Here is a 12,248-nt window from a genome sequence, read left to right as displayed (position 1 = left end):
TCCTTCGTCAAATTGAGCTAGTGGAGAGCTGTAGGATTAGTGTATCAAGAAAACTGGCCAGAACCTGTGTCAGTAAAGGAGCTAAAAAGATTGAGGACTGAATTAAAAATCAATGAAGCAGCAATGATCAGAGGCTTTCAAACTTCCTCATACACATTTATAGCTAGGCTACATTTATAAAATGGTGTATGACCTAATGGATGTGCTGTGGATTATTATAAAAATTGCTCTATAGCAATCTATAATGGATTAACTATTTAAAAAGTTTTTGTATCATATGTTAACCCTTTTTAAGCTCTTTAGAAACAATAGGTTTTTTCCAGGTCATGATAATGCAGGTAATTGCTCCTAATCCTGGACTCCTTTAGACCTTTCCCTGCGTACCACATTAACTTTGCCATGTCATTATAATTCAGTGTGCCTAAGAATACTCAAAAGCCAATATTTATGCCCTTTTCTCTTTTCCTTGCTCAGAGGGGGAATTGGAAGAAGAATGGCTGAAGGAGGCCGGTCTGTCGAATCTGTTTGAGAGTACTGACGACTCCCTAGAAAGTATGGTGTTTCTGTCCACGTTGACCCGAACACAGAAGGCAGCAGTTGAGAAGCGAGTAGAGACTGTCACACAAACCATGAGAAAAAAAAACAAACAGTACCAGATTCCTGATGTCAGAGATATCTTCAGGCTACAATGTGATTCAAAGGGAAAAGTAAGTTGCTGGCTGTCATTTTGTTGGATTCTGGCAGAGGGAGGAGAGGGATATGAAGGGGTGGGAGGTGGGAGAGAAGAGAAGGAGGCAGAGACACAGAAGAGGTGTTTCCAGAAGATTTTTGCAGATTTTTGCCAACTTTTTGCTGATTTCCAAAGGATTGTTTTATTGAAATCATGAGAATAACATTGACCCAGAGCTGACACTGCATTAAGCGCTGTTAGTATGCAGGAAGGAGTATGTATGCTGGCATTCTGCTACTCAAGAGTGATGAATAAAACAACCACTTCATAATCAAGATACTGATCAGATTTTATTTCAATGTGGACACAAAAATTAGGGTAACAAACACCCAAAGAGTGACCAAGTGACCAAATGCCCACTTTTCTCTTTAGGCAGTAGTACCCTGTAGTCGTTCTCAGGGAACAGTCTGTCAAATAAAATAATTCCTAGGATCTGTGTGTTTCAATAAATTGCAGGTGGCCAGTTGCTCAGACAGGTCCTGAAAGGGTCTGTATTTCCTCTCCTGAGGTATTGAAAAGGAGGGAAGAGTTCCAGAGTTCCTGTTCCATACACAGGAAAGGGGAAGGAGGGAAACAGAGACTATAATTACAATTCTTCCTATTTGGAGAAGAATGTGTCATCATTATTCCCTCCAAAGCAACTAGATCTTCAACTGCAAGAAGACACTGATAACAGCTAGCTTACCATATTTCAGCTTCATTCCTAGTTGTTGCTGATGCCATTCAGTGTGTTTGTAGTAGCAGTAGAAGCACAGAGAATTTTGAGAAGAGTTGATTTCTGCCCTCCCCCAACTGCCTCCTTTCCCTGGGCAACTCCTTTCAAATTCAGTAGAGATGAAATTTAGTGGGGGAAGTTCATAGGTTCAGATACATACTTCGGAGGCAAAACTTCCCTTTCTCTGTTCTGCTTTGCATGTGGTTTCAGATATTAACTCCATAAAACCTTTCTGGGGTCTGTTTTGGAATTGACTGCACCTAAAAATTACAGGATCTAATAGTAGAATAATTTAGGTAATATATCATGTAGTTTAAAGCAGTATAATTTCCCTTTCAAATATATTATTTCAGCAAAGTACAAAAAATACTCGCATTCCTGTATTTAAGATACACGCTGCAATTTTTGAAAATTATGTGTTGTGGTATTGCTAGACTGCTGTTTCCTCTAAATTATGTTCTTTAATATTGATGACATCAGGGAGAAGTCATGTGAACAGACAAATGACTGTGGTTATGTAGCATGTATAAAACAGAAGGCCAGGATATTGATTAAATATAGTAATAACCAAAAAAAAAAAAAAATCCTTCTAAACTGGTCTCCTTGACTGAAATAAAATAATGCAAATATAGGCCCTCAAACCTAGACTGCATAAAGCAAGATAATTATTTGGAAACCATCGCTTGTGGTCATTTGTCTAATCTGTCACAGAAAAGCAGTAGTGAAGTGGATCCCACCACCTCCCTAGGTAACTTGTGTAAGTGCTTTGTTACTCTCCCATCATTAGAAAACTTTTTATGTAATGAAAGAGGACTGAAGCCATCTGCAGCTGTATGAAGTCATCCCAGTTTAATAATAGCTTCTGAAAATCCTGTAACCTCCCTTCACCTGGGGGAAAGCAGGAGGAAAGGTAAAACAATAGACAGTATTGTGTTGATGTTTCTACTAGATTTCCTGCCATATTCCCAAAGAGGAGCTTGGCTTTTGGTGCCCTGGCAGTTTTCCAGTCAGCTTCTATCTTTGCTCTGTGGAACATTAGTGGTTTTCTGAACAGTCAGGCTCTTCACGCCCACCTCTTAAGATCTCTGATTAAAAGAAGATTATACAGATTTGTGTTGGTAGGAGAAAACTTTAAAACTCAAATTTGTGTTCTCAGTAAATAGGGATTTTACACTGTTTGATTAAAACGCCGTTAGAAATTCAGAGTGCTAAATAGTCAATGTTGATCTGAGGTGTCAAAAAGATGATAAAAAATAATAATGTGCATAGAAAAGTACATGGGCTTATCTATAGTAAGGTTTTCTACACGTTCTGAAATATTTTACCTAAAATAGGTGTAATACAGTTCATGAAATGCAAGGAGTCTTGAAACTGGTTTGTGCTTGGGCTTATATTTTGTTGATAAACTCAGGGCTGTACATGGTTATGTTTTCTACTGGCTCATATAGGATTGGTCTGTTGGCACTGTAGGAAGCAGAAGAAGGTGCAGACCTTTTCCTGTTTCGTTGTCCCTTCCAAGTGTCATAGTTTTGCTGTTGGGAATCTGAGCTGGAAGCACAAACATTAATGTCAGGCTACTTGCAAAAGGGATGGGATTGTTCTCCAGGGGGAAGCAGCCATGTTACAGTTTGGAAGAGGAAAGAATTTGGACTGAGTCAGTCAAAATGTCTCTTCCAGATTCCCATTTCATATCCTTTCCGGTGTAAACTATGGCTTCAAGTCAAAGACTACACCGTGTTATAACACTGGCAATTGAAGTCTTATACACACCTGCCTTTTTGGGAAGAGGGGGAATGGACTTAATTGCTTGTTTTTTAATTACTTAGATTTCAGATCCCTTTAGACTTTGGCAAAGGGTTTTCTATTAAAACCACAGTCTAGCAAGTGACAACACACAGGTGGACTTCTGCATACTCCTAGATTTCAGGAGTATATGTTTTAATCCTGCACAGTCAGAGTCAAAGGTTTTTCTACAACCATGCTTTTGTTTTTTATAGGCATGCATATTTTTTGTTTCTTTCTTAGGTTGGTGATGGAAGTGAACCCTCAACTGTGAGAACATATGAAAACAAAAATGAAACACAAGATGAAGCAAAAGGTAATGCCAGACAGCTGCCTTTGCTGTTGCTTGTAGGCTTTCAACCTCACAGTCACATAGGTCCTCATTTCAAATAACTTCAGCAAAGGAAAATAAAAATTTTATGAGAAAACCTGTTGTAGACCACATTGTTGTGCACTTGTAAAATTTTGGAGTGTGGCTGTAGACAGCGTCCTTTGAGCCATCTGGTAAATCTTGTTTGTTATCAGTGATCATCTTATAATTGAGTCACCTGAGAGAGGTCTCCTCTCATAGCTTATGCGTAGGTCTTTCCTGGTCCTTAATTTATCCCTTCTGGTTTATCTCTGCCGTACAGTACAGGGAATGAAGCACTATAGATAAGCTCATCAGTGCATACAAGAGAACAAAAGTGCATGTACTATAAATATACAGAAGAGACGAGAATTGGCTCTATATTCGCAGCTCAAAATGAAAAAAAACACCACTGGGAGAAAAAATAAGTTGTTGTGTAGGGCTGGTTGCGCTCAAGGATGTGTAGTTAAACAAGGAGGGGTGCAATATCCAAAGCCTCGGCCTCCCTCTCACTCCCACATAGGGCAGAGCACAACAGAATCGTTGGCTGAATCCATAGTTTCTGTTATGAGAGCATAGATCGTGATGAAAGACTGACAAAGCTCTCTGCTCTTCTTCAGTGCCAAGAGTAAAAGGGTGGCTACCCCACATCGCCTTCTCTTTCTTGGAAGCAGAGATTGCACCGTACCTGCTATGCCATCATACCCATCCCTGTAACTCTCACATGCTGTGAAATGTATTCAAGACGTTACTGGCAGCCATTTAAGCCTTAAGATTTGGTGTAAATAACGCATTGCTTTTCTGTGTTGCTTTAATGTCTTTTCTTCTTCCTTTGGGAGACTGGATAGCACCTAATTGTTGAACTGGACCCTACAACCACTTAAATGGGCAGGCGGATAGATGAATGAAGTTCCCTACTACAAGTTCACTTATCCGTAATTAAGCTAGCAAATAAATTTCTGCTGTAATTTTAGAACGTTGACCTGTAGTATTCTGGATAAATGGTTACTTCAGGATTGGAATTGGAAAACAGCAGCAAAGAATAGAAGATGTGCATGGAAGTTGAAGTGGGAGAGAAGAAGATAAAGCAGCCCTGATTATCACCAAATCTGTGTATTTCTGGAAGTGCTATTAATCCTTCCGTTCCTCGCCCTCAGCAAACCTCACTCGACTAAGAACAGTAAAAAATTGGGAGGACTGCCAAACTGCTGGTTCAGCACAAGGGAAGGAAGAGACGCCTGGTGCTCGTGTCAATAAACTGCACTGTAGGATTCAGAGCTGGAAAATTACCAAGCAATTATTACAGAGTTTTTATCACATCTGGTTCTTTTTTTTCCAGTGGCCCTGATGAACCCTTCAGAAATGGGAAATTCTGAAAGGCAAGCTCCATATGCTAGCTCTCCACGGCACAGATTGGGATGTGGATTGCAAATGCAGCCTACTTGCATCCTGATACACTTCTGCTCTTGTCAACATGCTAAAGTGGGCTCTGCTCCCAAGATTAGAGCAGGAAGAAAAATTAGTTCAATTTGCAGGCAAAGCATCCAAGTTCAGTCGTGTTAAAAGTACCGCACCTGTTTCAGTGCTGTGGTGTAATCTTTCCTCCGAAATAATGAGCTAATCTGTGTTATACAAACAGTGAATGAATTTAAGGCAAAAAGTAAACAATGCTTGCTATTTCAGAGATACTAAATAGCTATGAAAACCAAATCCAGAAGCATTATTTTAAAATGGAAGCCCTTTTGACAAAGATGTAGTACCAATTTTACTGGAAAAATGTGAATTATCTTCTTGGACTTAAAAAAAAAAAAAAAAAAAAAAAAAAATCCAAAGCTTAAATTGGATGATGATGTTTTCCAAGTTGTATGTCTTAAAACTACTAGAGTAAATCTGTTTGGCCCTTCTCCACAGGTTATGACTTTGTTCCTAATTTGGTATTTGAATGTGACATTCTCAAGTGTTTTTGCCAAACAGAGGGTGATAATAGTTTGTCTTCAGAGCTGCACTCACTCCTCCTTTCTTGCTAGCCCAACACACCTTCTTTCCTCCCTGAACACGTGTAAGCAAACTCAGAGAATAATATGAAAATGTCATGCTTTTGTATTTTTCTGCCTGGTCCTGATCAAATAGAACAGTTGAATAAGTTCCTACCTCTTTCACTTTTACTGTTAATAGAGGCATATGTGATTTTTTGGAAGGCCCCTTATTCAGTGCTTTCAAGTGATTATTTGTTGTATGTTGTATTGTTGAATGTGTCTGCAGTAAAGAAAACAAAATTCAGTATCATATATTAAGCTTTCAAATACGTTATCATTTTAACTATCCATAACACTTGCTAAAACTCCACAAAGCTAGAAATATGTTCATCAGATAAAAAAAGAAAAATTCTCTTTAGATGCCTATGAAGTGGAGTAAATATCAATGTGGATGAGATCTCAGGAAATGAAAAGCAAAGAATGAAGCAGATGGAAAGCTAAATACTAATTAGCTTAAATAGGTGAGAAACAAGAGTTTAGTTTAGGGCTGCAGTTGTCCTTCTAAACATAAATGATTGGCTATGAGGGAAAAATGTTAGATAAAACCTCTGTATAAGGGCAACCTCAAAGCATAATGATCTGGCAAATGGATGAAAGAATTGAGCCTGCTATGTGTAACATGAGGGAAAAGAGCTGCATTGTTGTTTGCATCTTAATGGGGAAAAAAGACTGAAATGTGTTTTTCTTCTCTTTAATTAAAGAGTTTGCTTCTGCTTTCCATTTTATGTGATAAATAGGGAGTCTATGGCTAGAGTGATAGAGCGTTAGTGAAAAGATAACAGACTTTTTTCTATTTAAAGTCAGCAACAAACTAGCATTTTAGAGAAGTGTTTTGTCATTTAAAAAAATCATCCATTCCACTTTTCCACTTATAAATTGAGGTCTATCAGTATAACTCCATTGGGGTATACTCTGTATTCTCTAGCAAAACGAAGAAATAGCAAGGTTGACCCTTCTGATATTTCCATGTTGTATTAAAAAGAAACTCCAAACCTAAACCCGCACCCCTCTCCTGAACAATTCTCATCATTTTATGTGATCATTAAATAGCACTGTGAACTGAGGAAAGCATACAGGACTAATTTGAAATATGGTTTCCACATCATTATTAATAGCCAATATTTGCATTTTCTGCATCACACATATTTCACTCGTGAAATATTGCATGCAGTTGGCAGGTTGACAGAAAACCAAATCTGCTTCCCCTTACAGCTGCTTCCTAGTTAATAAATGCGCAACAATAGCACCAAGGCTATACAATCAGGAAGAAACTCTGCAAAACAGCAGCATTTCCAGACTTTTAAATGTGTGTATCATTACCGACACATCTGCTTTAAACTGTACCTTAGTAAGACGGGAAGACTGACATAGGGAGCTTTATTATTTGTTAACACCAGTTCCATCCCACTCTGGTATGAAGTACGTAGGTCACATATAGGCCACATTAGCATGACAAAAATCTTTGGGGAAGGGGGAGCATGTTAAGGTGCATGAAACAACGTAAATGATGTATATACATACACTCACATGGAAGCCAAAGATCTGAGCAGGGGATAAATTTGACCTCGGATATGTTTGGATACCGAGGTGTCATATATCTCTTCAGTGACAGCAGCGGCTCTAGTTTCAGGATCAGTTTAATCTTTAGCGTATGCCCTAGGAAGTCTTCCAGGTTCTGTCTAAATTGAGCAGAAGCCGCTCTGAAAAGACAGTGGTGAATAACACCCAGAACATGTAAAATTTGGAAATGCTTTATTTAGAAATGCTTCATTTGGTTGAGTCAAAGTAGAGTCAAAGTGTTAACTCAAATTCACCTTCTCTTTCTGGAGCTGTCTCAGCTTCAGATCAGTTAAACTGAAGTGAAAGTGTTTGCACTAAACATTGTGGCCTACTAGAAAATGACTGTTGATGGTTGGATCCATGTTTCCAGTACATGAGAACCCCTGAGTTTGGCCCAAGTTGACTGAGATAATTTTCAGGACTCACCCTGAATTAGTGGCAATTTTTGTTTTATTATTTAACAATTTTAAAAGAAATTTTCAAGCTGACGTAATTTTTTTTGTTAATTAGATACTTCACGTGTCTTTTGGGTTGCGTGTTTGCAGCTTGGCTTTTTGCAGGCCATTGAGGCTGTCAGTGTACAGCAGCACTTCCCTGATGCCTGCTCTCTTAGTCAGATTATCTGCAGCCTTTCCTCTGCTTCAGGGTCAGGTGTTGCTGTAACCATTTTCTGGGAAGCTTTTCTGACTTGGGCTGGCTGTACAGCATGGTTATTCCAGGACATACAAAATTTCCCACAGTGGTGAAAACAAAGTCATCTATTACGTTACCTGATATTCATATATAAAAGCATATGCACTGCTTATAGTTTTCCTCCTCAGCTTATGTCCCTTTCTATCCTGCTTTTTCTACACTTCTTGTATGTTATCTATGAACAGCCTGCAGCCTCCTGTGAGTAGGAGGCAGTGGCAGAATCATGGCCCCAATGAAATGAGCAGGATTGATTTATTTATATTTGCTCTGGTTTAAGGAAAGTCTGAATTTCATAGCAAAGCCTTGCAAGGTATTTGTAGCGTCTGTTACGTGGAACCTAGTCTTGGCTGTGTCCTTTTAGAAGTAGCACATCACAGGTGAAGATGGAGATGTCAGAATCTTTCTCTGGCTAAATTGTGTTACATCATATAGGGTAGTTTTTCTTTTGCTTCTTACCTGATGTGTTTTGGCTTCCCACTGAATATCAGTGGTTGATTTGCTATGAAAGGAGACTTCTTCTTTCTCTAAAAGCAGAACTGCCTCTCCCTCTTTTTTCTTTCCTTTTTTTTTTTTAAACAAAGTATTCTAAATTTATCTACTATTTGATGCCTGTATAAGGAACAAAGAAAGAGAAGTAAGCCATTGTTGTGTACTTAGTCCTTCCCTGTGTCATGGAAGCATGTCCAAATGATTTTGAGGAATCTAGACTCTTCAGATTGAGGAGAGGACAGGAATGTCAGGACTAGGACATGATCTGTCTAGTCCCCATTATTCCCAGCTGTTATTTCTTTGGGTCCTAGAGTAAGCATTTTGGTTTGCTTTTGAAATTATGGCAGCAGAAAAAAATGCTGGTTTGGTTGCAAGATGTTACAGTCCTTGAGGTTGGAAAGCGTCTGAGGGCAAGAAACTTCTGGTGTCAGAGCTGTTTGGCTCTGGAAGATCCTGGAAATCTGTTGTTAGTTTGAGATGGATTGTTTTGTCTTTTCCATGATAGACAAATAGGTGAAAACCCCATGCCTAGCAGAATTGTTCTAGAATAGCTACAAGAAATGGAGCTCTGTAAGGAGTTGCATTTTCAAGTGGCATAAAGAACCTAGAAGTTAACGAATTTGCAACCAGGAGGTCCATCTCTTGCGCAGGATTAACTTCTGCCTGGTTTTAAATACTTACTTTCATGCACTGAGTGATATTTAACAGTGCTGCTGTTGATTATTATTTTTTTCTCTCTGTTTTCAGGTCCAAAGTTCAGTCTTGGGACTGATGAACAGATGAGCCCGCTTGAAGATTCGCGGCTTTCTGAAACTGCCATCAACTTGGAGATATCGTTTTCGGAGCAGGCGGCTAATCTCAAAGACAGTTCAGTAGGCAAAATGTGCAAGGGTGGAGGGGATGACACTCTTCTTCCTGTACGTATTGCCTATTTGTTGCTATTATTATTTGTTTCTAGTAGTGGAACTGTTTGGATGATATTTATCTGATAGTGGTTGAATTAGATTTAGAAGTGCCCAACTTCATGGGGATAGACCTTCGCAAGATAACTCATGTTTCGGAATTGTGTTCTTAGTTACATGGAAATAGTACTTTCATGCCTATTTGTCTTTCTGGCAAAATGCACTTTATGTATAAGTAGAAATGGACTATTAATATTAATCGGGGATAGTGGCTTAGTGGTAGTTACCTTCGCTGCAGTTCAGAAGGTTCAGGTTATGTTTGTTGGAGCAGACCCCTGACTAGAGGCAATGGAATTTTTGGTAATTTTACACAAACTGTGTCCCTACTTCATGTTTTACACCCTCTTTTCCCGTTATTTGAGATGCTTTACCTCTGTAATAGAAATCTCTGTCCTCATTTGGAAAGGGTTGGTGAATGTCTGTAGAAATCTTGTGCAGTTATGCAATGCAGATAGGTAAGGGAGGAGAAAGAAGAATAGAAAGGTTTGTAGAAGTCTGAAGTGAGGTGGCTGGAAGTTAAGGATTAGCTTGTGCTAAGTTGTACTTCCCACCTCTTAATAAAAAGGGGTCATTCTGAAAGAACTGAAATAAATACAAAATAAGATCTTTCAAGGCATTTTGTCATTGATCCTCAGGCATCTCTCGAGGGTCTCGCTCCGCCTAACGCTTTATGAACATGCAGTCACATATAGACACACATATATAGACTAATGACTGGTGTGAAAAATGTTTCTTTTCCCTAATGGCATGTGCAAACATGTGTGAGTAAACTTAGAGTCTGAAGTAATAATGTTTCACAGTTCTTCAAACACTTAATTTAGATAAAGGCATATGCAGTCCTTCAAATAGTGATTACCCCATGGTATCCTAGTTTAAACATTATAAACCAGACATCAATGGATATTTAGAAATGAATTCTAAAATGTTTGAGTCACATTTCAATAATACAGCCAATAACAAGAAGACTGTGGCTACACTATAGCTAATTTTTTTATATTCTCCTATCACATGCTACATACTTCAGCTATACTTTTAGCTAGGCTTATGAAAGATTACCAAAAGAAAGGGCTATGAGATTTCTCTTTCAATGATGAAAGGAGTAGCAAAGTGTTAGGCAAAGGAAGGGAGTTAACTATTTAAAGGTCCAATTTGTTGTACCTTCATCACTGGCAGCTATTTTTAAATATATATGTTTATGTCAGCGAAACCTCAAGGCAGGTTTAGACATATCTACTATTTGTAAATTACATTTGTTTACAGTTTAGATATGTACCATTAGAGCCATATACCACAGCTAGCAATTCAGTGCTATTGCTGGGTACATATAGGATGAGAAAGTCATTCTAAAATATAATATTTGTTCTTTCCAAATGGAGAGAATGTGTTGGCAACTGTTCTGCAACATGCTTTGAGTCATGCATCCTACTTGTGTGAGTCATAGGCAAGAGCCCTTAGAGGCCCATTAATGAGATGGAGTTAAAAAGTTCTGTGAGGTGGGAAACCTCCCTCTCTCTCTCCCTCCCCCCCTCCATCTCGCTCTCTCTCTCTCTCTCTTTTCTTTTTTTTCTTTTTTTTTTTTTTTAAATCTTTCCGGGTTGCCTCAGTTCCTAATATTCATCTCTGAGAAGAGCTGCTGGGCATTTATTGTAATATAAATAGAACAGAAATAGTCCATAATCATTATATGGAAGCTAAATATGTGCCTAAATGCATATGGGTTTCTTTTCCAATTGTATGGGCTTAGGATTGTCCATGGACAGCTATTTCCACCACTGTAAATCACAAAGGGAGGCAGAAGATGGTGGGGTTACAAGGAAAACGGAGCCAGACTCTTTTTCGAGGTGCACAGTAAAAGGACAAGAGGCAATGGACACAAGTTACAATAAGGGAAATTCTCTTTGTATGCAAGGGAAAAGAAATTCCCCATGAGATTAAGCATCTGCCTCCCAGAGAGAATGGGAAATCTCTGTTATTGGACGTTTTTAAAGTTCAGTTGGACAAGGCCCTGAGCAACCTGGTCTGACTTTGAAATTAGCCTTGCTTTGAGCAGGGGGTTGGTTTAGATTACCTCCTGAAGTTACTAACTACCTAAAACCTCCTCTGATTCTAAAATCGTCTGCTTTGCAAATTGTTTGGGGGAGTTCTCCCATGATTTAGTCAGTAGCAGCAGGCTTGGTTAGGAAAGGTTGTGCCCTGGGAGGAGCACAGCCTTCAAGCTACATAATTTGTTATGACTTGAGTTATTCACTCTGCTGCAAATCTCTACTTTTAGAATTTCAGACTGCCGAAGGACAAAACGGGCACCACAAAGATTGGTGACCTGGCCCCTCAGGATATGAAGAAGGTCTATTCTTTAGCACTGATTGAATTAACTGCTCTCTATGACATACTTGGGACAGAATTCAAGCAGCAAAAAGCTGCAAAAATCAAAACCAAAGGTGAGTCAAAAAGTTCCGTCTTCTAAAACAAATGGATCTGTTTAAACCTAATAAAACAAATGTATCTGCTGCTTTATGATTTTCCCAGCAGAAAATGTATATAAGTATATAAATAGTAATATAGGTCCTGATTTGGGGCATCGTCTAATTGTAACATGTTACCTCAGGGCACATTTTACTCAAATTCATGGGCATAGTCACTCCAGCTAAGGGACCATGTGCTCTGTCTAAAGTCAGCCCTTAGGCCAGGCACTGAGCAGATAAACCGAAGAGTGGGGAGGGGGGATCTTCATCTTAGTAGCATGCTGTGCAGGAGGAATTGCTTCACAGAAGTTTGCGCTCATGTATTCCTCAGGAAGACATGTGCACGTGCTCTGTGTGGATATTCTTTCCCTGCTTGGCTGACGGTAGGTACTGTGCCGCTTCTACCTGCCTTTGGCTGGGGATGCTGGGAACCTTTGCCACCTGTTTTCTTCTTCTGTCTGGAACTAATT

The 12,248-nt window shown here is 39.1% G+C and overlaps 1 protein-coding gene across 6 annotated transcripts in view; it reads left to right on the top strand.

Moving 5' to 3' along the window:
* ARHGAP18 (Rho GTPase activating protein 18) overlaps positions 1-12,248 on the top strand; it is a 97,435-nt gene that overhangs the window by 59,780 nt on the left and 25,407 nt on the right. For all 6 annotated transcript variants that reach the window (XM_026120163.2, XM_064508967.1, XM_026120156.2 and 3 more), the window contains 4 exons: positions 475-707; positions 3,471-3,543; positions 9,102-9,271; positions 11,589-11,754. In XM_026120163.2, the coding sequence (XP_025975948.1) occupies positions 475-707; positions 3,471-3,543; positions 9,102-9,271; positions 11,589-11,754 (642 nt within the window). The remainder of the gene's footprint in view (positions 1-474; positions 708-3,470; positions 3,544-9,101; positions 9,272-11,588; positions 11,755-12,248) is intronic.

Source organism: Dromaius novaehollandiae, chromosome 3 (assembly GCF_036370855.1).
Source record: "Dromaius novaehollandiae isolate bDroNov1 chromosome 3, bDroNov1.hap1, whole genome shotgun sequence".
Classification (NCBI taxonomy): Eukaryota; Metazoa; Chordata; class Aves; order Casuariiformes; family Dromaiidae; genus Dromaius; species Dromaius novaehollandiae.
Note: the sequence above shows the minus strand (reverse complement) of the source record. Positions and strands in the feature narration are given on the sequence as shown.